This window comes from Haliotis rufescens, unplaced genomic scaffold (assembly GCF_023055435.1).
Source record: "Haliotis rufescens isolate VD_foot unplaced genomic scaffold, xgHalRufe1.0.p SCAF_6, whole genome shotgun sequence".
NCBI lineage: Eukaryota > Metazoa > Mollusca > Gastropoda > Lepetellida > Haliotidae > Haliotis > Haliotis rufescens.
In genome coordinates, this window is record NW_025964334.1 from 45,275,989 (window position 1) to 45,301,807 (window position 25,819).

The window sequence follows — 25,819 nt, forward strand, 5'->3', positions numbered from 1 at the left end:
TGTCAGCTGACAACCCAGCCCTGACAGCCATCCTTTTCATTATGGACCCCAGTTTATTAGGACCAACAGGCTGGCGTTTAAACCATGTGTCTCCAGATTTGACCCCAAATTGTGTGTTGGTTGCAAGGTAAAAGGGATGATCATCATCACAGTAATTTGCGGGTCTCAGATCACGGTACCGTTTATAAAGAGCTACCGGACAGCACAAATCACTAGGCTGTGCCCATGCCTCAGCCTGACGTGTTTTCGATCGTCTCTCAATATACTGCAGATACTCATTGTTTTCAGTATCTTTTTTGAGAATGACATCGCCCCATTGCATGCGCCTGTGAGGGGTGGCAGAACGCAGACCAAAGTAGATGGTGTTGTTCCACCATAACGTGTTTAAGATTGCATCAGGTGTACTTGTGCCAAGTTGTCCAGATTCACGGAGTTTATTTAGTTCAAGATTTGACACGGGATCGGCCCGCTGGGGTAAGTTGCCTTTACCTTGCTTTTTCAGGGATTTTTGTTTAGATTTTAATTCTTCTCGTAGTTTAATGAAATGCATGGAGTCTGACAACGAGTGTTTATAGTCATGTCTCTTCAGATAATGCTCAACACAGGCCTTTATCCCTTTTAATGTCGATGGTTCATATTCTGTTCCATCCGACTTTTTGGCGGGGAGATGAAAAACCTGCACAAGAGAATATTGAGTTCACTGGGTGGGATTTCTTCAACTTTCCTTGTTTCTTGCAAACTTTGCTAAAAAAAATTGTGAACAAACTTCATGACAAGTTTTGTTTTCTTCATGGTACTTTCATTTTCATTACTTGCCAAAAAGTCATCAATATCAATTTCATTTATTGCAAAGTTTGTAGAATTGTTTTATGTGGGGGGATCGAAAAAGTCATCACTCATTAAGTCATCCACGACTGCTTGGGGTAGACCAAAGGACGGACTTGACGGACATGACAGTGGTGCATTTGACACAGTTTCTGGTAGTAATCTCAATCGGAATCGGGGAACTTGCACATAGTGGTGAACATAGTCTTCACCACATAGACATTGAAGGTATTAAGTGGTTGAACTATCTGTACTACACGTCCAGTGAGATCGCCATCAACTTTGATCAGGTCACTGACCTTTATCAGTGTCAAGTGGGCAGCCATGTTTGTTTACAAACAAAGCAGACGTATCAAAGTTGTGCATGGAAATTTGATCGATTGTTAAAAGATTGTGCATTAAAGAGATGTTAAAGTAATACAATATTGGTACTTTGTTTTTATTTTGAAAAAGATACTGTATATTGTTCAAGTCAAAGTCACGCATTTGCGAGAACAACATCAGCATATAATTCATGAATGAAAGCATGTGTGGTTTGTGAATGAAATGTGAAAGCTCAAAAGTAGTTCCGGCAGTCAGTGTCAGCCAATGAAATAGCGTAGAACTTTAACAAACCAATGAACACCGAGAATCATTAAAATGCACATGTGCAAATATCCAAAAGTTATTACACGAGTTCTTCCTGCCCGTATGGGTAATAATGTCTGCTATTAGATATTCTACAATTCCCATTTTTTTCCAGAAAATAATAATCAGTTTTATCTGAAAAAGTAAATTAATATTCCCTTCGCTAATCTAACTCATTGTTTTTGGATGAAAAAACCATTGAAGGAGTGCTAAACAAACAATAGTTAGAGATTGAGTGAGTTTGTTTTCACACCGCTTTTAAGAGTATTCCAGTCATATCACAGTGTGTCTGCTTCATTTGGGAGCAAGGCCCGAAGTGATGCCGTTTTCAGACACTTACCAAGTTAGTGAAACCCAGGAGCACGGGTATGGTGCTGACAGACCTAGAAACATACCGGGCAAACCGGGATACGAACACGCAATGACAGGTTTCTGTCGTGCCATAGATGACTTGGCTACCCATGCACCAAAACAAACTATAATCAATGTGTCTAATTTCAAACATTTACCTTGTGACTATTCAATATTCATTATCAAACTATAAGTGTTTGTTCACCTGAATTCAACCAAGATACAATGTGTTTTTTGTAATTGGTCATAACACTGGACAAATCTTTGTTTACACTATAATCATAAACAACTACTACTCTAATCTTTACTCAAACTCTGAAACATTTGGCATAGATCGTTTTGAGGTAGGCAGAGCATGTAGTGAGGTGTTGGTCATCTACCCCCTACAACACCACCTCGGTTAAACAGATGATTGTCTATAACGGTCAATAATTCTTTGGACCCCCAAAGGTAGTGTTATAGCAAGGTATCACTGTATTATGGAGCATTCAGAATTCAGCCAATTAGGCAATAGCAGAACTCACCAATATATTCAAGTTTGATGCCTTTTGGTCTTGATTCAAAGGAATACACAGGAAGTTAAGCAGATGACATGACACATCAGTCTAGATCTTGAAGACACCAACTTTATACAAAGACTTAAAATGCAAATTGTCTATTGCCTCTACCTAATTAACTTTTTGGATAACTTTCAATTAAGGAAAACATTTGTTTAGTGGAACAAGACTAAAGGCCCACAAATGAACTGATATGAAATGACTCAACATTTGAAAGCTATTCTTAGTATTGTATCATTGAATCATGTGGAATGAGGCTTACTATGAAGCAATGGTACAGAAATGTCCTGGGGATCATCATGGAAGGGAGACAACTCAATACAGACTCATCAAGGTGTGGACAAACTGACAGACTTTTCACTAAAAGCTGATTTTGCCCACCTCTGGAATGAGGAAGAGCAGCCCACTTCCTGCAAGGGCGCCAACAGCCAGGGCTACCATGAAGATGAGGATCTGCTTGTAGGCCGCCATCTTCATGAATGGCAGCACAATCACTCCCACCAGTGAGCACAGGTTGATGAGTGTCACAAACAAAAAGCCGTAGCCCCACACTGCAACACAGAAATAGATCTTTCTATATTGTTACCATTACCTCCATGTTGAAGAGAGTATGTCAAGTTGATGAAAATATGAAGAACACATTACTGAGGTGGTAAGTGGACATTGGTGACATGATGTGTGATGTGTGTAATGTACTGACCTGATGCTGCTGGTGTAATGTACTGACCTGATGCTGCTGCTGGTGTGTGATGTACTGACCTGATGCTGCTGGTGTAATGTACTGACCTGATGCTGCTGCTGGTGTGTGATGTACTGACCTGATGCTGCTGCTGGTGTAATGTACTGACCTGATGCTGCTGCTGGTGTGTAATGTACTGACCTGATGCTGCTGGTGTAATGTACTGACCTGATGCTGCTGCTGGTGTAATGTACTGACCTGATGCTGCTGGTGTAATGTACTGACCTGATGCTGCTGGTGTGTAATGTACTGACCTGATGCTGCTGCTGGTGTGTAATGTACTGACCTGATGCTGCTGCTGGTGTGTGATGTACTGACCTGATGCTGCTGGTGTAATGTACTGACCTGATGCTGCTGGTGTGTAATGTACTGACCTGATGCTGCTGCTGGTGTGTAATGTACTGACCTGATGCTGCTGGTGTGTAATGTACTGACCTGATGCTGCTGCTGGTGTGTAATGTACTGACCTGATGCTGCTGCTGGTGTGTGATGTACTGACCTGCTGCTGCTGGTGTGTAATGTACTGACCTGATGCTGCTGCTGGTGTAATGTACTGACCTGATGCTGTTGGTGTGTGATGTACTGACCTGATGCTGCTGCTGGTGTGTAATGTACTGACCTGATGCTGTTGGTGTGTAATGTACTGACCTGATGCTGCTGCTGGTGTGTAATGTACTGACCTGATGCTGCTGCTGGTGTGTAATGTACTGACCTGATCCTGTTGGTGTGTGATGTACTGACCTGATGCTGCTGCTGGTGTGTAATGTACTGACCTGATGCTGCTGCTGGTGTGTGATGTACTGACCTGATGCTGCTGCTGGTGTGTAATGTACTGACCTGATGCTGCTGCTGGTGTAATGTACTGACCTGATGCTGCTGCTGGTGTAATGTACTGACCTGATGCTGTTGGTGTGTGATGTACTGACCTGATGCTGCTGCTGGTGTGTAATGTACTGACCTGATGCTGCTGCTGGTGTAATGTACTGACCTGATGCTGCTGCTGGTGTAATGTACTGACCTGATGCTGCTGCTGGTGTGTGATGTACTGACCTGATGCTGCTGCTGGTGTAATGTACTGACCTGATGCTGCTGCTGGTGTAATGTACTGACCTGATGCTGCTGCTGGTGTAATGTACTGACCTGATGCTGCTGCTGGTGTGTAATGTACTGACCTGATGCTGCTGCTGGTGTAATGTACTGACCTGATGCTGCTGCTGGTGTAATGTACTGACCTGATGCTGCTGCTGGTGTAATGTACTGACCTGATGCTGCTGCTGGTGTAATGTACTGACCTGATGCTGCTGCTGGTGTAATGTACTGACCTGATGCTGCTGCTGGTGTGTAATGTACTGACCTGATGCTGCTGCTGGTGTAATGTACTGACCTGATGCTGCTGCTGGTGTGTAATGTACTGACCTGATGCTGCTGCTGGTGTGTAATGTACTGACCTGATGCTGCTGCTGGTGTGTAATGTACTGACCTGATGCTGCTGCTGGTGTGTAATGTACTGACCTGATGCTGCTGGTGTGTAATGTACTGACCTGATGCTGCTGCTGGTGTAATGTACTGACCTGATGCTGCTGCTGGTGTGTAATGTACTGACCTGATGCTGCTGCTGGTGTGTAATGTACTGACCTGATGCTGCTGCTGGTGTGTGATGTACTGACCTGATGCTGCTGCTGGTGTGTGATGTACTGACCTGATGCTGTTGGTGTGTGATGTACTGACCTGATGCTGCTGCTGGTGTGTAATGTACTGACCTGATGCTGCTGCTGGTGTGTAATGTACTGACCTGATGCTGCTGCTGGTGTGTAATGTACTGACCTGATGCTGCTGCTGGTGTGTAATGTACTGACCTGATGCTGCTGGTGTGTAATGTACTGACCTGATGCTGCTGCTGGTGTGTAATGTACTGACCTGATGCTGCTGCTGGTGTGTGATGTACTGACCTGATGCTGCTGCTGGTGTGTGATGTACTGACCTGATGCTGTTGGTGTGTGATGTACTGACCTGATGCTGCTGCTGGTGTGTAATGTACTGACCTGATGCTGCTGCTGGTGTGTAATGTACTGACCTGATGCTGCTGCTGGTGTGTAATGTACTGACCTGATGCTGCTGCTGGTGTGTAATGTACTGACCTGCTGCTGCTGCTGGTGTGTAATGTACTGACCTGATGCTGCTGCTGGTGTGTAATGTACTGACCTGATGCTGCTGCTGGTGTAATGTACTGACCTGATGCTGCTGCTGGTGTGTAATGTACTGACCTGATGCTGCTGCTGGTGTGTAATGTACTGACCTGATGCTGCTGCTGGTGTGTGATGTACTGACCTGATGCTGCTGCTGGTGTGTGATGTACTGACCTGATGCTGTTGGTGTGTGATGTACTGACCTGATGCTGCTGCTGGTGTGTAATGTACTGACCTGATGCTGCTGCTGGTGTGTAATGTACTGACCTGATGCTGCTGCTGGTGTGTAATGTACTGACCTGATGCTGCTGCTGGTGTGTAATGTACTGACCTGATGCTGCTGGTGTGTAATGTACTGACCTGATGCTGCTGCTGGTGTGTAATGTACTGACCTGATGCTGCTGCTGGTGTGTGATGTACTGACCTGATGCTGCTGCTGGTGTGTGATGTACTGACCTGATGCTGTTGGTGTGTGATGTACTGACCTGATGCTGCTGCTGGTGTGTAATGTACTGACCTGATGCTGCTGCTGGTGTGTAATGTACTGACCTGATGCTGCTGCTGGTGTGTAATGTACTGACCTGATGCTGCTGCTGGTGTGTAATGTACTGACCTGATGCTGCTGGTGTGTAATGTACTGACCTGATGCTGCTGCTGGTGTGTAATGTACTGACCTGATGCTGCTGCTGGTGTGTAATGTACTGACCTGATGCCGCTGCTGGTGTGTAATGTACTGACCTGATGCTGCTGCTGGTGTGTAATGTACTGACCTGATGCTGCTGCTGGTGTGTAATGTACTGACCTGATGCTGCTGCTGGTGTGTAATGTACTGACCTGATGCTGCTGCTGGTGTAATGTACTGACCTGATGCTGCTGCTGGTGTAATGTACTGACCTGATGCTGCTGCTGGTGTGTAATGTACTGACCTGCTGCTGCTGCTGGTGTGTAATGTACTGACCTGATGCTGTTGGTGTGTGATGTACTGGCCTGATGCTGCTGCTGGTGTGTAATGTACTGACCTGATGCTGCTGCTGGTGTAATGTACTGACCTGATGCTGCTGCTGGTGTGTAATGTACTGACCTGATGCTGTTGGTGTGTGATGTACTGACCTGATGCTGCTGCTGGTGTGTAATGTACTGACCTGATGCTGCTGCTGGTGTAATGTACTGACCTGATGCTGCTGCTGGTGTGTAATGTACTGACCTGATGCTGTTGGTGTGTGATGTACTGACCTGATGCTGCTGCTGGTGTGTAATGTACCGACCTGATGCTGCTGCTGGTGTGTGATGTACTGACCTGATGCTGCTGGTGTAATGTACTGACCTGATGCTGCTGCTGGTGTAATGTACTGACCTGCTGCTGCTGCTGCTGCTGGTGTGTGATGTACTAACCTGCTGCTGCTGCTGGTGTGTGATGTACTGACCTGATGCTGCTGCTGGTGTAATGTACTGACCTGATGCTGCTGCTGGTGTGTAATGTACTGACCTGATGCTGCTGCTGGTGTGTAATGTACTGACCTGATGCTGCTGCTGGTGTAATGTACTGACCTGATGCTGCTGGTGTAATGTACTGACCTGCTGCTGCTGGTGTAATGTACTGACCTGATGCTGCTGGTGTAATGTACTGACCTGATGCTGCTGGTGTAATGTACTGACCTGATGCTGCTGGTGTAATGTACTGACCTGATGCTGCTGTTGGTGTGTGATGTACTGACCTGATGCTGCTGCTGGTGTGTAATGTACTGACCTGATGCTGCTGCTGGTGTAATGTACTGACCTGCTGCTGCTGGTGTAATGTACTGACCTGATGCTGCTGCTGGTGTAATGTACTGACCTGATGCTGCTGGTGTAATGTACTGACCTGATGCTGCTGGTGTAATGTACTGACCTGATGCTGCTGGTGTAATGTACTGACCTGATGCTGCTGCTGGTGTAATGTACTGACCTGATGCTGCTGGTGTAATGTACTGACCTGATGCTGCTGGTGTAATGTACTGACCTGCTGCTGCTGGTGTAATGTACTGACCTGATGCTGCTGGTGTAATGTACTGACCTGATGCTGCTGGTGTAATGTACTGACCTGATGCTGCTGGTGTAATGTACTGACCTGATGCTGCTGCTGGTGTAATGTACTGACCTGATGCTGCTGGTGTAATGTACTGACCTGATGCTGCTGGTGTAATGTACTGACCTGCTGCTGCTGGTGTGTGATGTACTGACCTGATGCTGCTGGTGTGTGATGTACTGACCTGATCCTGCTGCTGGTGTGTGATGTACTGACCTGATGCTGCTGGTGTAATGTACTGACCTGATGCTGCTGGTGTGTGATGTACTGACCTGATGCTGCTTGTGTGTGATGTACTGACCTGCTGCTGCTGCTGGTGTGTGATGTACTGACCTGATGCTGCTGCTGGTGTAATGTACTGACCTGATGCTGCTGCTGGTGTGTGATGTACTGACCTGATGCTGCTGCTGGTGTGTAATGTACTGACCTGATGCTGCTGGTGTGTGATGTACTGACCTGATGCTGCTTGTGTGTGATGTACTGACCTGCTGCTGCTGCTGGTGTGTGATGTACTGACCTGATGCTGCTGCTGGTGTAATGTTCTGACCTGATGCTGCTGCTGGTGTAATGTACTGACCTGATGCTGCTGCTGCTGCTGGTGTGTGATGTACTGACCTGATGCTGCTGGTGTGTAATGTACTGACCTGATGCTGCTGGTGTAATGTACTGACCTGATGCTGCTGCTGCTGCTGCTGGTGTGTGATTTACTGACCTGATGCTGCTGGTGTGTGATGTACTGACCTGATGCTGCTGCTGGTGTGTGATGTACTGACCTGATGCTGCTGGTGTGTGATGTACTGACCTGATGCTGGTGTGGAATGTATTGTGTGAGTAAATGTTGCCCAATGTCAGTTGGTCCAAACTTTATCTGACCAACCAGTGTTTGGTACAATGAACTGAGGATCACACTATCAGAGCAGAAGGAAAAGGACACCTCTTGCCAGTAAAAGTTCCATGGAATGGATTCTATCCCGGAATCCCAACATACTGACCTGCTGCTTGTGAATTTGTACTGGTGTGGTCTGGCCTGTCAAGGATCTTGCTACAGTCCTGTGTGACCATATACAGCAGGCCTGGTGCCATAGCTTGGATGGAGGTCATGTTGAACGAGAATGTTGGATGAAAGCCATATAACGCAAGCACATCTTTCACTGTCAGACACTGAAATCAAAATAACAATGGATGGAAAAAGGTTAAGGTCCCTGAAGAAAATTAAAAGAGCCAAATTCTACCATGACATTGATGAATTCTTCATTCTGATTGGTTAAAAAGAGTTTTCCTTTTTGCTACGGAAACCCCTCTCAAATATTTAAGCCTTTTCACAAAAAACGTGCGTATGAATACATAGATAGCCTACAAATCGATTAATAGAAAATGGCTGCCGATCGATCACCCCATATGAACTATAAAACGTATCCATATTTCCTCTAATACACGCTGACTCAAGGGCTCTCACGAAATAAATAGACAGCATAGCATCAAATAGAGGAAATATGGTAGTTTGATATCGGATGTTTTGGGCGTTGGCTTGGATGCAACCCTGACTGCGTCGATGATGGCATTAAAAGATTTACCGAAGGCATATCTTTTGCATACAGATGAAATGTTTATGAAACTGTTTGGGAAATGTTCTGTGACAATTTAAGCTATTTCCTCATTGAAACAACCGACAATGAAAGTAAAATATAACATTATAAAAATTGTTTGAAAAAACTTTATTCATGCCAACATGTTGTTTACAAACCTTTTTATGATCTATATTAATTACCATCTCCGTCAACCACCATCGTAAGGATTTGGCAGAAGAGGATTTGAAAGTCCATATCTCAGGAAAACACTTGTCCATTCAAAAATCCACGAAAACAATGTCCCGACATAAATTGAAGTCACAAATTTCTTTTCAGAACAAGCACAATTAAGAAAATCATACACGACCCACTATTTCTGGGCCACAAATGTCTTATGCCATTCACACTCATGCAGATACTAAGATAGGCCCCGCCTGGTGTCAAAATGTCCGGCTCGTCTGCAGGCTAAAAAGCGGCTGTTCAGTCATACTCAGTTCTATCGGTAATCATATTGTGCCAGCAGGCTCGATCAATCCCAGAAAATCTACAGGTTAATGTTGAACCTCATCTTGCTTCTTTTAACTAGTTACGGAGAATGTAAACACAAGATTGTCAGCCATTGACAGCTGTGTGGTTTGAGTAACCGTCATGGAGGTCAAGTTCTGGCACATCAAAGAGAGGCATTTTTTTGTTTTATTATTGTTTACTGGGGGTAATTGCTAACTAACTAATAACACTTACACATGTTAAATATATAATAGAATGTTTATTCATAAAGTTTGTTGTTGAAATATATTCGTTTAGCATTTTAAAACCTTTTGCTACAACCTGTCACCCCTATAATAGAAATGATATCATGTTCGATTTGCAAGAAATGACCTCTCTTGCTAAATTCCAACAGGTTGGAAGAAATTAAAACATCTGTCTTTGAACAAAGTTTGGAGTGTTATTTGTCAACTTCTTTTGAAATACTATGACTTTTGAACAGTTATTTTGAACTACTCACGACTATGGTGTTTTTAATCTTGAACTTTAGTAATAATTTTTCATATATAACTACCTGTGACCACTTTTCGGAATGTTCTAAGACTGCAGACCTGTGTACCTATGTTGTTACACCTTGCAAGAGAGCACCGTTTTCAAAGCGTTGTTGCCGTCATGGTAGAATGGAGATAAATCTACTGTGTTTTGATATTTGATGTAGTCCCACTGTAGAGTAGATACCTCTTTATTTTAATTTTGAACCTAGTGCTTTAGCGCGAGGTTCCAACTTAAAATAAAGAGGCATCTACTCTACAGTGGGACTACATCAAATTTCAAGGCACAGTAGGTTTATCTTCTAATTGAAAGTCAATGATAAAGCCTAAGTAGTAAGTTTTTAAACAAATACAGATTAAAACTGCACTGCAATGTGACTGAGATGGAGGAATATATTATATCTCATTAAACCAGTATGATGACGTACTGTTATTTCTTATCTGATTTGCAAAATAATGGGCAAATTAATATATCAGCCATCACAATATATAACTTATATATTTACAAACAAATAAACGTGTCCAAATCTTACACACAAATTATTTTTTATTGATTTCCTCCCAATTTACTGAACTTTATTATAGCCCTGAATGATAACAAATCTTTTATTGTTGATCAAAACTTGCTTGATGAACAGGCCACCAATCGTACATGTGATTCATGCCAATTCATTTTCTGTGTTTTTGAACACTGCAGTTGCCCATACTCTTCATTCTGTATACGAATGATTGCATAACCCGTTACTCAGATGGCCTGACTGAAATATGCGGAGGATGCAGCTTTGGTCAGTCTGATTACAGACAAGGAACAACATAACAGACATGACACAATAGTCTGGTTACTTGGCTTCAAGACAATTACCCTCAGTCATCTGTGAACACAACAAAGGAACTAACTGGTAATTTCAGAAGCATGAGAAGTGCTGTTGCACCAGCTGAGATAAATAGTGAAAACGTGGAAAATGCTGCTGAATACAAGTATCGAGGTACAATCATGGACAATAACTGTATTTGGACTTCTAACACAGATTGTATTTTTAGGAGATGACAAGATTACATTTTACGAATAAATTAAGTCTTGCAATGTAAGCGAAAATAGAATGTCTTGTTAGAAGCATTTTAACCTTTTCTTTTCAACTTTAGTATTGCTCTTTTAATGTCAAAAACAAAGCTTGCCTCAGCAAAATTGTCTTAATAGCTTGTAAAACTTCCAGTCTTCTGTTTGATCATTTATCTCTCCTTTTCGACACCTACGTTCTCAGTCTTTCAATATAACTTTATCTGACCCAGCCACATAAGTTCAGAATATTTACCTTGACCTTCTAGATGGGCATATCTCAAGCCACATTTAGAAACAGATACCAAAACACTTTTAGCCACACAAGTATTCAGCTTCTAAATGGTTGTTAGTGCTGCAAAACTCTGTCATTTAATATTTCATAACGTTGTGTCCTGTGCGTATCGTGTGTTTCTTTACACATGGTTTTGTGTATCTTAACTTATATCAGAGACCATATATGGTCTCTGCTTATATATCATAAAGTTCATGCACTTTCACTTCTAAAAAAAGAATTCCCTTGTGGGTAATAAAGCATTGTCATAGAAATAACTTGAATCTATTGACTCTGGAAGTAGATCAGCAGATGGGCATGATTTCCCCATTACGTAACAACGAGTGTCTACGTATTGATCTTCCTTCCAAGACGCTGTAACTATGGTAACTTGTCAACGGACAACATTTAGCAATAAAATATATCACACACTGTTTTCATGCATGTCCCGACATCGAATTATCACAAAATATTTAAAATTAGTTCGATTCTGCAACCAACCCTATATTTTCATTAAAAAAATAAATAAATAAATAAAAAGCCTTTTTCTGTTGTTTTTTTCAACCACAGGCTTCATCTTTTGAGAAAAAATAATTCACAAACCAACTAATTTAAAACAGTCCTTGCTGAAATATGAAATAACAATGCTTGGGCATACTGTGAATATTATATTGAAGCCTTGACCCAGTGACATGCTGAAGTGTTTACAACATCATTATCTCCTGCTGTCTATCATCTGTCTAGAAATACACAACATCTCTGACAAGTACATTTCTCTATCAGAATAAATCTATGCAAACTAAGCGGCCTCAGCACGTACATAGGGAAAACATACTTATTTTGTTCAAAATTGGGACTATTTTTAATCATGTATCATAAAACTGTATCTTAACATTGCATTCAACACAAAACTAAGCATTATGATCTTCCGGGTTTTTTCTTGTAACGCACAAACAAACAGTGAGCTGAGTTGCCTACACAGCCAACGTCCACGTGTTACCCCTTGTCACGTCAACACAGGTTTATCATCAATTTTTACTGGCGCCAACGCCACCAAATCTCAGGTCCAGTTATTTTGGAATTTAGCATATATTCCTGCTGAAACAGTACAATAACTAAGATTGTGTCAAGCTCTGATAATTTATTGCACAATTTGACCTCCAAGCCTTCTCAATTTCGATATACGAAGACCTGGTGATCCAGTTTCCATAAGCACCAGCAGTGAACCAGTGCTAATTTCTGACATTAAGCTGTAGCGTGCAGCTGGATACTGAAGCAGGGAGCTTAATAAGGCCATACTTATTTATCTCACAGTCTACAATTATTAACAAAATAAATGTCTGTAAATCAATGTATGTTTTATGCAACATATGGAGGTTTTCAATGGTTGGATGGATTAGTGGGGGAAATTAGTGCTGAAATAATATAGATACTGTGTGTTCACTATCTTCAACGTAACGAGTATGGACAGCTCCCTTTATAATGTGTAAGCATGCCATGGTCAGAGACCATATCCAAGTTTCACTTAAATTAGTAAAATCTAAATATTTTATACATTTGTATACTTTTCCTACATTACTCCTTAATGCATTAACTGTTGGTTTTGATCCAGCTGCTGAAGGTGTTCCAACTAGTTGACTGGCAGTAGCCTTACGCAGTCGGCACGTCACTTGAAGCCATGGCGTCACATAAGAGCACATCACTGCTTTGTTAGCTCCACGAATGGACATGTATCCTGGGTGGAATAAATGTTATTGTTTCTAACACACCATCATTTGCTTATGTGTTGTATTCTGTTGTGTGTTGTGCCTTTTATGGTTTTCCCATTCAAATATAATAACGTTTTCTTGCTCGTTTGGCAGTAATATTACGGGCATATTTGGTGGGAGCTACCTTGTCCGGCCGGGACAGAGTATCCGCCAGAACGTTCTCGCAACCCGGTAGGTGTTAATGATGAATTGCAGGTCAAGACTGTCAACCAGGTAAAACAAGCAGAAGGTCTGGTTTAGCAGGGATAGAGAGTAGAGTGTACCCTGATTTCGGTAACACCACACCACGGTGATATTGTCCATGGAGATGTCAACTGGGCGTGATGCAAAATACTCTGCCAGACTGAGATGGCCATAATAAGAGCCTCTAGGTCAAGGTTGGTGTTGTGCCAGCATTGTTGCTCTCGGGACCACAGCCCTGCGACCGTCTGAGTCACCAGGTGATCTTGCAAGCCCTGCTGGAGCGCGGGGTGAAGCGCGGTCAATGAGACAACGCCGAAGATATACCATTCCACCGTCCACCATCTTAAGGTAGGTCACATGAACTGTTGGATCGGACATAAGTGTAGTCAACCTCAACTCATCACATCCTGGGACAATCTCAGGAACACTTACCACTCAAGAAGTGGAAGCAGTAGTAGAAGAGTGGGTAGCAGATGTTAGATGAAGCTGTCTACAAGACTGTAAAGTTGAAAGATCAACAGCAGGGGGGGAAGGGAGGGGGGTCTCCAGTCGTGTCATGCCTTGACGAAACATGGTAAAGTGTGTTCACCTGTGAACCAATGCCAAACCCCATGTAGACGAAATAATCCTGCTCCTCAACCGGTCACTGAGGCATGGATGTAACTGATTAGTGGGAAATCAAAGCTGTATCCAAAAGATAAGGCTTCAATATCTGTAAAACTGTGGTTCTGAAAGATCACATCGTACTAAGTAGGTTACCATTTCCATCCCCTGGATGTTATATAAGCACTCCCGTTCTTATATCGAGGTGATGACGGAGATGCCTTGTCCACTGCGTGTAGTCATCAGAGATAGACGGAACGGTCGTGGGAGGAACCATAAAATCAAAGCTGTTATCTAGTAGATAAAGCTGATTAGATAGAAGTTCTTGGTCTGAAAGATTGTCCTGTACAAATTAAGGCGAGTGTTTTCATCCCTTGAGTGAGTGAGTGAATGAGTGAGTTGGGTTTAACACCGCTTTTAACAGTATTCCAGTTATATCGTGGCGTGTCAGCTTAATGTGGGAGGAAAGGCCGAAATGATGCAGGTCTCAGACGTTTACCACCGTGAATCGCGGCGCCTTAGACGACTGGGCCACCCGTGCCCCCTCATCCCTTGAGCGTCACATAAGCGAGAGGTTGGTACCCGATATGTAGTCTTTGACGAAGTCTGTGATGAAGATGTCAAAAGGCAAAACGAGCGTGAAAAGTAATGATCTGCAAGGTCTGGTACAGATGACGTCTTCCAGCAGCCACATGAACACAGTTCAACGAGAGAACTATCACCCTCTCCGTGGGCTCGTTTACCAATGAAACAAGAGAAAAGGCGGGAATTTTCATCACACCCTAACCATGAGGCCTAGCTTACGTAGAGCGACAAATTTCCGATTTGATGAAAGCCAAGCGAGTATCATCCAAGCGGATCGTTGAAGAACTGGTCATGCGATTCAGGTCTTCAACTTAAATGTGAGCTCTATCAGCCACATCAAAGGGGTGAACAGGAAAGTCACCTCCCCTATAGCGGGAAGCTTTAAACAACAGGTTTAAGGAGAGTTTTGCAAAATCCTTGTCCAGTGCCGAAGTGAGAACGGTCAGCATTGGGTCTGTAAGGAGTGAGTGAGTATGGTTTTAGCTTTTCGCAATATTCTAGCGATATCATGGCGTGGGACACCAGAAATGGGCATCACACATCATAACCATGGTCTGGAAGTAAGGACGTGGGAAATGACCAGATCGGGTGCCCTATCAACATCAGGGCCTGGTGACGGCCCAACAGAGGTCAAGAGATCAGCCATCCAGTCGGCAAGTTGATTCAGACCAAAATGTTGTTTGGTTTGGAAGGATCCCTCAGAGGAATCCAAACGACAGTGACGATCCCGCTGTGGTACAGGTTAGGCTACTGGAGCGGTAGATCGAAATGCTGTGGAGCTGTGTCAGGATATAGGAGAGGACGAGGCATGAGACGATCTAGGCCGATGAGAGTCCGTAGTAGATGGAGGCGCCAGTGGTGCCGGTGAGGCAAGTGCTGATGACAACAGGAGAGGCGCTGTTTCGAAAGACCATAACTGTGTTGGAAGACCAGGTAAAGTTCCGTAGCCAGAAGGCACCGCTGGCAACATGTAAGAGGTGAGGAACACTGAAGGTGCCGCTGGTGCTGTGGAAGGGCTAGGAGCCACTGGAGAAGTTAGGAGAGGCTCTATGAGGAACGCTAGTGTTAGAGAAGGTTAGAGGAGCCCTGGCGCCAGCGCTGTCGACGTAGAAGAACGGAATGTTGTCATCGGAAGAGTCGTAGGCCCATGAAAGGTTTTGTTTGTTTGTATGTTGTTTTAACGCCGCACTCAGCAATATTCCAACTATATGACCAGACAATCCAGTGATTGACATCATGAGCATCGCTCCACACAATTGGGATCGATGACGTGCATCAACCAAGTCAGCAAGCCCGACCACCAGATCCTGTTAGTCGCCTCGATTGACAAGCATAATCACCTTTTAGGGCAAGCATGGGTTGCTGAAGGCCTATTCTACCCCGGATCTTCACAGGTCGCCTTATCAGTAACTGATCAAACTGTTCCAGACATAAAAGACACCCGATTATAGCAATCAGTTGTTCCAAACTACTACACTTATGGTTATTATTAATTTACATGTATAGAGTAAAAAGCTGCAACTAAAATAACTCAATGTTGGAATATTTTATATCTTATAAAATAATAGTTTCAGATACTATTGATCTCATCATTGCATCAAAATTCTTTGAAGTTCAACTTTTTGTGCATATTTTAACCGGTAGATTGGAACAAAATGTGTATACAGCTGATTGCTATTTCCGGCTTAGTTTAGTTTACAAGAAAATACACAAGGTAATCTTTATATAATTCTCTGAAAGGATACTATCTTGTCAATTTAGCTGCAGTTCTTTATGGTATACCTTTGTTTTGATATACAGCTTCTCATTCCTTTATCCTCTGATAGGTGTCGCTTCGCGCAGCGAGAATAGTATCTAACACAAGTCGAACCAGTCGCAATCAATAATAAGCGGCCCATGCAAATACCCGTCCATATTTCAAGACTTTCAAACTTGACTGTTGTTTCCCCTACGACTGAATCAGGTCACTGGGCTGTATCTGGCGAAGATGCTCATCTGTCTTTGTCACCTTCTGTTAAAGTAACAGATGTATGAAAAGCACAAGGCACACAACAGTCACTGACCACATAGCCTCAGTGTGGTTAGGTCACTGACCTTGCTGTAGTTGGAGATATCAGTATCATCCAATGTAGGTACAGCAAAATACCATGTATATTGAAACAGTGAGAATCCATAATTTTGACATAATCAGTTGTCTGGAAATTAATCTCAAAATCAGATGAGTTGAGGTGATTTGAAACTTTCCAACTAAACATTCATTGTGGGTAAACAGTCCTATAATAATAACAACATCAAAACATTGTAAGGGGCAAATAACAAACAAGTGTTGTTCTCCAGACAGCTAACACTGCTGGTATAGTGCTCGTTGCTGAGACTGATGTATACTGCTCGTAGCTGAGACTGATGTATACTGCTCGTAGCTGAGACTGCTGGTATACTGCTCGTTTCTGAGACTGCTGGTATACTGCTCGTTGCTGAGATTGCTGGTATACTGCTCGTAGCTGAGACTGCTGGTATACTGCTCGTAGCTGACACTGATGTATACTGCTCGTTGCTGAGACTAATGGTACACTGCTCGTTTCTGAGACTGATGTATACTGCTCGTAGCTGAGACTGATGTATACTGCTCGTTGCTGAGACTGATGTATACTGCTCGTTGCTGAGACTGCTGGTATACTGCTCGTAGCTGAGACTGATGTATACTGCTCGTAGCTGAGACTGATGTATACTGCTCGTTGCTGAGACTGCTGGTATACTGCTCGTTGCTAACACTGCTGGTATACTGCTCGTTGCTGAGACTGCTGGTATACTGCTCGTTTCTGAGACTGATGTATACTGCTCGTTGCTGAGACTGATGTATACTGCTCGTTGCTGAGACTGCTGGTATACTGTTCGTTGCCGAGACTGATGTATACTGCTCCTTGCTAACACTGCTGCTATACTGCTCGTTGCTGAGACTCCTGGTATACTGCTCGTTGCTGAGACTAATGGTACACTGCTCGTTTCTGAGACTGATGTATACTGCTCGTAGCTGAGACTGATGTATACTGCTCGTTGCTAACACTGCTGGTATACTGCTCGTAGCTGAGACTGATGTATACTGCTCGTTGCTGAGACTGCTGGTATACTGCTCGTTGCTGAGACTGATGTATACTGCTCGTTGCTGAGACTGATGTATACTGCTCGTTGCTGAGACTGATGTATACTGCTCGTTGCTGAGACTGATGTATACTGCTCGTAGCTGAGACTGATGTATACTGCTCGTAGCTGAGACTGATGTATACTGCTCGTTGCTAACACTGCTGGTATACTGCTCGTAGCTGAGACTGATGTATACTGCTCGTTGCTAACACTGCTGGTATACTGCTCATGCTGAGACTGATGGATCTTGCTAAAGGACAAGTAAACTGATTTGATTTGATTTTTGTTGTAAATATAAATTTTGGTGTTAAATTAAGTCAAATTCAAGAGAGGGAGAAAAATTCATCATATTCCAATTGAAAGTGCTCAAATCACATATTCGAAAATCAAATTCCAAAAGAAGTTTACTTAGGGGTGTTCCCTAAAGCTATGAGCACAGGGGTACATGACAAATGTTTTCATTGGCTGATATGCAGACTTACTTGCCACGTTTATTTATCTTGTAAATCTTAGCTGCTATAAATATACTGTTTCTGTTATTTCTGTTAATACTAAAAAACATTGCATACATTGTTGAGCATGTGAAACAACCTTTGATCATGACACTATTAATCAGTCACAAGTTCTAACTAGGATCCTGTTTGGGAACCAACAATCACTTTCTGTCCTCGGTCCCATTCCACAAGAAGAGTATCTTTCAGGGAATATACCCCTGAGTAGACAACTGAAGGCATCCGCAGTGTTGTTACTAATAAGGCATATGTTAACATAACTTGTGGACACAGTTTGCAAACTGATCAGACAGAAAAGGCCGTAATGTGTTTCAATAAACAAATCTGCGGCTAGCAGTACTGGGGGCCAGCCTGATCACTGAAATTGTGCCACGCGTCAAACACTGTGAACCCATTTTAACGCCCAGTGAGGTTTTTCGTTTTGGGGGATATTTTGGCTGTCGTTTTAAACGTCTGTTTTACAGTATTCCCATTTGTGAAATTCATGCAGATTGCTCTCTAGTCACGTTTCACATGGTAGCTTTTGACCGGAGGGATCTCAACTGTTGATCAACACAATGGGCATAGACTGACATACGGGTTGAAAAGACCTTGTAACTGAAAATAGCAGCACATGAAATGAGCATTTGATGGCTACCTGTAACTTTCACTTGAGGTATGGCCAGTTGCCTTGGTCTGGTCAGGAATCACCACCAAGAAGCCAAGTGTTATCTCTTGAACAGAGGATATACTGGTAGATTTAATGGCTGGTTGATATTTTAGTGTTGCAATATTGCAGTACATATTTTATTATTAGCAGTATTCGAGGACAAGTTATGTCCCTTATTAACGGAAGTGAAATAGAGAGCTATGTTATGAGATGAAGAATGCGATGGTCGACATGTGTCAGAACTTAGTGATTGTGGTTGGGATACATTTTGAACTTGTCAAGTGAAACAGTATGTTTGTGACACTGTGTGATGTACTCATGAATCCATACAATGTTTTTACGTGGCAAACGACAACAGGTCTCAGTAATAAATCCATAAAACTGTATGAAGTGTGTTGCGTCCATGGTTAAATCACAAAGATTATGGAACATTCGTAGATACGTGAAATAGGCTAAGATCTTTAAATCAAGAACCGTAACAGTAAAAACATTATCGGGTGTGAGTAATTACATCAAACACTTTGTAGTGAACTATTTTCTGTAAACGCGAAAGCTTATTTCTTCACCTGTGTTATGAAGAGTAGTTGTGTAATGAATTACCATAATCTATGGGGGAGTACATGCGGGATATTATTCAGGTTGTAAACATGATAGTTTCCGGACTGAAGTGACTCATCTGCTGTATGTAACATATTCAACTTCATTTCATTTCTGACTGTCATGTGGTACTCCAGAACATGATAACAGCACTATTGCATATGTATGACTGGGTTTGATAACAGTGCATGACTATCAAAATGAGTGATAGGATATCAGTGATAATGAGTCTGAAATCCATCCCTAGTCGTAAATCCCAGGCTGGTGCGGCGGCTGAGGTGGCAGCGTTACAGTTGAAGTTACAGTTTGTTGGTATCGAGGAAGATCAGAATTAGAAAGAGTTAAAACTATGAAAAATCTAGCAATGACAGAAGCTAGATTGCATGTCTTTACTCAGGGTGATCTAGAAGATACAGCTATGTATGGCAGGGATAATACAGAACATATTTCACCAGTTGATCAACACGTATCGAAGGCCCAGGATGTGATGGATGATTATGTTCGCAACAATGTTGAGCATATTCCCACACAACTGAATCACACACAAGTTGTTAACTCTTCACCTCAGTAGAACACTTCTATAGTTCAGACATCAGGTAGAAATCTTGATACTGAAAACTCAAGACCTATCCCAGGTCTACTTGCAGAATAACATAAGCAGATTACCCCCACCTGAACCGGTATCTTCACGGGTGACCCCCTTATGTTCCTAAGTGGAAAAGGAGCATTTGTGACACTTATAGAAGGTCGAGCCATTCCCTTCATGTGAGTGCATCGACTATTAGAAGCGATACTTAGGTGGCGCTGACAAAGAGGCAGTAGAGGGTTACATTCTCTTATTTAGAGATGAAGCATATGGTAAGGCCAGAGTGCTTCTTGACACGTTCGGTAATGCCTTTCCGAGACAAGTTAGATGCGTGGCCCAAAACAGTGGGACAGGATGGCACCTACAGATGGGGTCGGGTTGTATGCGCCTGGCGGGAGCAACCACATTCATGTCCTCCATTCTGTGAGGTTATGACCTTCGGGGCTCAGGAAGCCAAGATTGCTTGTGAACCTGTAACCTCTTCCTTCACTAGAAAGCCAAAGAAGAAATCTGGCTTTGAACTTATGAAACTTCACAGAGAGTGCACCAACAGCATGTTTTCCACAGCGGTCAGACCTCCACACGGGAAAGACAATGTATTGAAGTGTCCCCTTTGTGACAAGGAGCATGACATTGAAACCTGTAAGTTGTTCCTGGACAAGCCATTACAGGAACAGAAAGAGTTCATAAGGCAGAAGTGCTTGTGTTTTGGATGCCTCCAAGATGGACAAAGATCATGTGACTGTCAGCAACGCACAAAGTGTCCACATATTCCAGGTTACATGCTACTTCTCTGTATGGTGATAACGCGTCAGCTGGATGTGCATTGCACACACACGTGACGTTGCTAATACACGCATATGGTTCTCGGTAGGAAGTGACAACATTGAGTTAATGGCTTGCGACATATACAGAGTCTAAGGGAGGTGTGAGTGTTGTATGAATTGTTTGGTATATTTATTAAAAAAAATTATATTTTTGTTTTGTTTTGATTATTTGGGAGTTATATTCGGTTAATTAGATTTGTTTGGATTAGGTATTTGCCTAGGGCTTTTAAGTTGGATGTGTTATTTAGTGGGTTTAAGAGTGATCTCTGAGTTTAAGTTTAGTATGTTTTGGAGTGTTGTACTGTGTGTCTTGTAGTGTGGGCAGTGGATGAGTGCATGTTCTGCGGTTTCTTTTGTAATCACTTTGATGTTGTTGTTGTTGTTGTTACATTAAGTGTTTATGAGGTCGCCTACTGCCTAAGCAATTTCGACTGACCTGTCCCTCTTTGGGACTCCTGTGTGTGAGTAGGGTACACATATCTATTGTGAGTTTGGTATTCACATATTTTCTGTTTTTGTATTGATATGATTTCTATTTTCTTATATTGATATGATTTCATTTTTATCCTTGGCTGCTCTGTTAATATACGTTCGAGTAGCTGTCCATCTCTCAGAAATAGAGTTAGTTTGGCCTTCGCTATTGCATCTCTTGGCTTTAGGAGATCTCACTTTGATTCTCATCTCAAGGCTTATATAGCCAAGGTCACCTGACATGGATTAAGTCATAAATATAAACAACAGTAATTAATCAGTGACATACTTGCACATTTGTTCAGGATGGCAGACAGTCAAAATAAAGTAGAATGGAGATTTACAATTGGTATTAGCATCTTATGGATAAAGGCAATTTAGTGATTCAAGGCATCTACATGTCATGGCTACAGGGTATAATTCGCCTTTGGAATTAAATGTTCATTCAGACAATGGTGGTCCCAAATTGGTTGCTGTGACAGTGATGTGAAAGAGGAGAAGCCAGTTAATCAAACAAATTCTGTGAAAGTAATTAGTGCTCATTCAAGCGTCTCTGACAGTGTGACAAGTGTTCAAAGGACAGGGCCAGTCTGGGCACTCAATGTGATCAGCCTGAACATGAAAGACTTGTTTATACTCTATTAGACACTCAATCAGACAAATTAAATTTGAAATGTTTTAGAAATTGCAGCCCATCTGACGTTCTTTATTGTGAACGTTGTCCTTTAGCAGTTTAACGTCCTTTCTGTGCACTGACGGGGCAGTCAGTAGCCTAGTGGTTTAAGCGTTCGCTCGTCACGCCTAAGACCCGGGTTCGATTCCAGACATGGGTAAAATGTGTGAAGCCCATTTCTGGTGTCCCCTGCAGTGATATTGCTGGAATATTGCTAAAAGCGGCGTAAAACCATACTCACTCACTTACTCACTGTGCACTGACATTCTTTAGTACATTCTATCTTTACATACAACGTCTTTTGTTTGCGAGTTGTTTATCTATATCATTTTGCATTTTGAGTTCATTATTCGTATGAAAATAATTAGCTTTATTTGTAACATTCATTCTTTATTTGTAACATTTTACTGTTGTGGCATACGTTTGTCCTTTATTTCAACTTTGTACTTTTTGACCGGATGGCCACACATACAAGACAACCAGGAATTTGACACATCCAAGTTTGACTGTAATTATCAAAACATACCTTATGCGCCATACACTCCAGCAAAGTGGTCTCGTTATCAATCGCTATACAAGAAGAATTGTTTCCTAAACTGTTGGACTCTTTGTCAGGAGTGGGCGTGGTCCTTGGATCAGGATGTCTATGAGCATGGCTCCTCTCCTCTGCTATAAATGTGTCCAGCTGGTCGTAGGAAAGTGTTCCATTCTTATCTATGCCACGAAACACACTTTGTAGAAACAATGTACTCAGTTGGGCCGTCGTGTGACTTTGGTTGTAACATGCGTCCATACATAGATTCAGTAACAAGACAAGCACCACGGCGTTATTCAAGACTCTTCCTCTCATGGCGATAACAGGTTAAGTCAGATTAAATACAGGAAGGCAGCTAAAAAGTGGAGCCTAGTTCAAGTCGAACCTCAACACCGAGTTACGTTAGACGAAGTTATAAAGACAACCTTCTGTAGCTAAGGCAGCTAACTCTTCTCCACGTTGCAATCGTAGCCTGTTCCGGCCAAAACGGCACAGTACCAAAGCAGGCTAGGCAAAATATGGCCAAAACGCCCTGGTAGATGAACCGCCAAAACGAGAAAGGCGTTAACAAAACGGGCTTACATTATGATTAAAAAGAGTAAAAAAAGCATTGGTCTGGGCGTGGTACTGAGTCTGATATAGTCTGATATATTAGTCACATGAAAGCGCAGATAAACATAGTAGGTTCTGAATTGAATCAACATTGTTAGGATCGAGTGCCAATGACCAAAGCTTCATGTTTCATCAACAAAAAATCATCTACTGAAACCTATCATCACTTAGGGATATGCGTTTATATATTTGCTATCTAATTAAGAGCCATTTTAGATCAGAGACCATTATTGTGAAACTAAATATAATTTCTCCAATGCGAAATACAGCCAGGTGCTGGTACCTTGATCTGGCACCGGTGCCGAAACGTCGTTACGAAAGAAAAAAGAAGCTGAGATCCACAAGACAACTCTGTCTTTATATTCTGTCTGTTCTTGAACATATGATTTTTTTTAATTTGAAGTTTACACGATATATGGCTTTTAAATTGGACGAGAGGTCAGTCACCTGACCGCGAAATTGACGTTCGTACGTTTTTCACGAGACCGTGTTCTTGAAATGACGTAAACACTGACAGACTACTGCCACATCCATGGGGAAACCCCTGGGAATTCCCGATCACGAATACGCACAGAAGCGTTCTTTCTGATCATTTAGACTATTTAATCTTGAACTCAGCGTTTTAGTATACATTGAGAAACGTCAGAGTTTGACTGCACGATCGTTCACGAATATCCTCTCTACGACCCGTCCTAGTGAACAAAACGAAGAAATGCACATCCAAACTAAGGTAGCATCACCTCGATCCGTGTCTAGGCTGGCAGTGACTGTCTACAGCAAATCTGTGACTTTACCTTTGTGTCTATTTGACACATCTTTAATCACCTTTCAATGATCGGCCAATTGATCAATGATGACTAAAATACGTAACCGCCATGGGTTCATTAGCAGCTCCCGAAATCTCTCCCGTCAGGTTTATCGTGTCGGCCATTTTGACGTCTTGTACTTAAAGAAAATGGATGTAAATGTATTACGACGCGCTGTCATTGTGACTGACTTACTGAGGTAGTTCTTAACAGACCTTTCTCATCTAATGGTGATATTATTTGAATACATGTGTTACGTAAGATGTTTCTGAAGAGCATGAAGTTGTGCATCCATACGCTCATGTCACCTCTCTTTCAATTCCGCGATATAGCTGGCTGTCAGTGTAAACACGAAGTCACACGTCCTAAATAAAATTGTGTATAGATCTTGGTCTACATCCTTTGGGGTGAGAAATTGTGATATAAAAATTATAAGAATTGACTTTCACTTTGTTTGAGTTCATTTGAGTATGAACCTTCATGGAGTGAGGGCCATATTGTTAGGTCCTCACTCTGCGAGGGTTCATACTCCAATGAACTCACACAAAGTGAAAGTCAATTCTTAAGTAAACATACATTCTCTCATAGTGTGGGGCGATCACCATGATGTGAAATGGGGTTTAATGTTGCGTTCATGATTATTTTACAAATGAATAATAGTATAAAGACGTACACGCCAGGGTTACCTGCTCTTGGTCCGTTTTGATACTATGGCGGTTTGGCCAAATTGCATGCTCCGTTTTGGGACTTCTGTCAGCTACTTTCCAGGGTTAATGTCATCGAGTGACGCCTTCTCGTTACATCGAATTCCTGATGCATCGCTGTTAGGAGTTTGCCATTCAACCGGCTGTTTACAATCGGTAACAAGCTAAATCGACACTGCGACAAAAAGGCAAAATAATTTCTGGCGAAAACGGCAACGTAGTCGAAATAGCACTATCCTGAACCGCAAATGAAACGTCACTTCATGAAAAATAGTTATACGAGTTTCCCATTGAAATATAAATGCATTGTCTGGAGGTATCTCGTTTTTGACATTAGTCTGTATCCATATTTAATGTTAACGGCCAAAAAGTGACACGATTAATGATATAATGGGTCGCCAAAACGCAGCTTAACAAACGCCCATGGTACAAAGTCCCGAATGCTTTCCGTGAAAATCAATACAGTTTTTCACTTGCGTTTCCTTGTACCTTTTCTGACAATCGGCATCCCAAAAACGTAAATACAACATAAGAAATCTTGTACTGACAGGCCAGAGAAACCATGCAGGCTTTATGGCGACTGTTTGCTGGTCAGACTGCACGGATGATTGCCAATGCTTTTAATGTCTCGTGAGAACCATCTAAAGGTTACAGCAACGACACCAGTCAAACTTTTATCTTCGAGTGTTGATATAGTTTATGTCAAAAGACACGAGGGGCGGGATTCTATTTATCATCCAGCATTATTCTTCCAACCTCCTCAGCTTGTAAAACAGTAGAGTTAATATGGTTAACCAGCGTCAGTGGCAGAGAGATTTAGGTATGTCATTGGATTGTTGTGGTAAGGTGAGGTGAAATGAGGTTTGACGTTGCTTTCAAGATTATTGCACACATAGAGAGACGTGTGTGTGTGTATGTATGTGTGTGTGTGTGTGTGTGTGCGTGCGTGCGTGCGTGCTTGCGTCTATCTGTACTTGCCCGGACTCATGGTAGCCCACTGAGATACCACAGCGCATTTTGTGTCTAGGAACTAAATCTGGGAACGACACGTCTCCCCCATCCCCCACCTCACTCCTCTTGAAATTCATTGTAGGTAAAAAAAATTAAAGGCACTTTATGGGTTTTTTTAGCGTTTAATGGGAATATAGAAGTATGGGGATAACTTAAAACATGTTACAGTTCTATCCTTGTTATACTTTCATTGTCAGCTTCAGTTCTTGTATGACAGAGATGCTCTTAATTATACAGCAACAATGTAAATCTTTGGATGTAACTTCGGG

General features: G+C 42.4%; 1 protein-coding gene across 1 annotated transcript in view; it reads right to left on the reverse strand.

The window, feature by feature from the left end:
* Nucleotides 1-22,890, reverse strand: part of LOC124142952 (metal cation symporter ZIP14-like) — a 38,595-nt gene extending 15,705 nt beyond the window's left edge. Inside the window, exons 1-3 of the mRNA XM_046511720.2 lie at nt 22,409-22,890; nt 8,343-8,511; nt 2,742-2,911 (exon numbers count right to left, since the gene is read on the reverse strand). Coding sequence (XP_046367676.2) covers nt 2,742-2,911; nt 8,343-8,511; nt 22,409-22,732 — 663 coding nt within the window. The 5' untranslated portion in view covers nt 22,733-22,890. The remainder of the gene's footprint in view (nt 1-2,741; nt 2,912-8,342; nt 8,512-22,408) is intronic.
* Between the last annotated feature and the right edge of the window lie 2,929 nt (nt 22,891-25,819).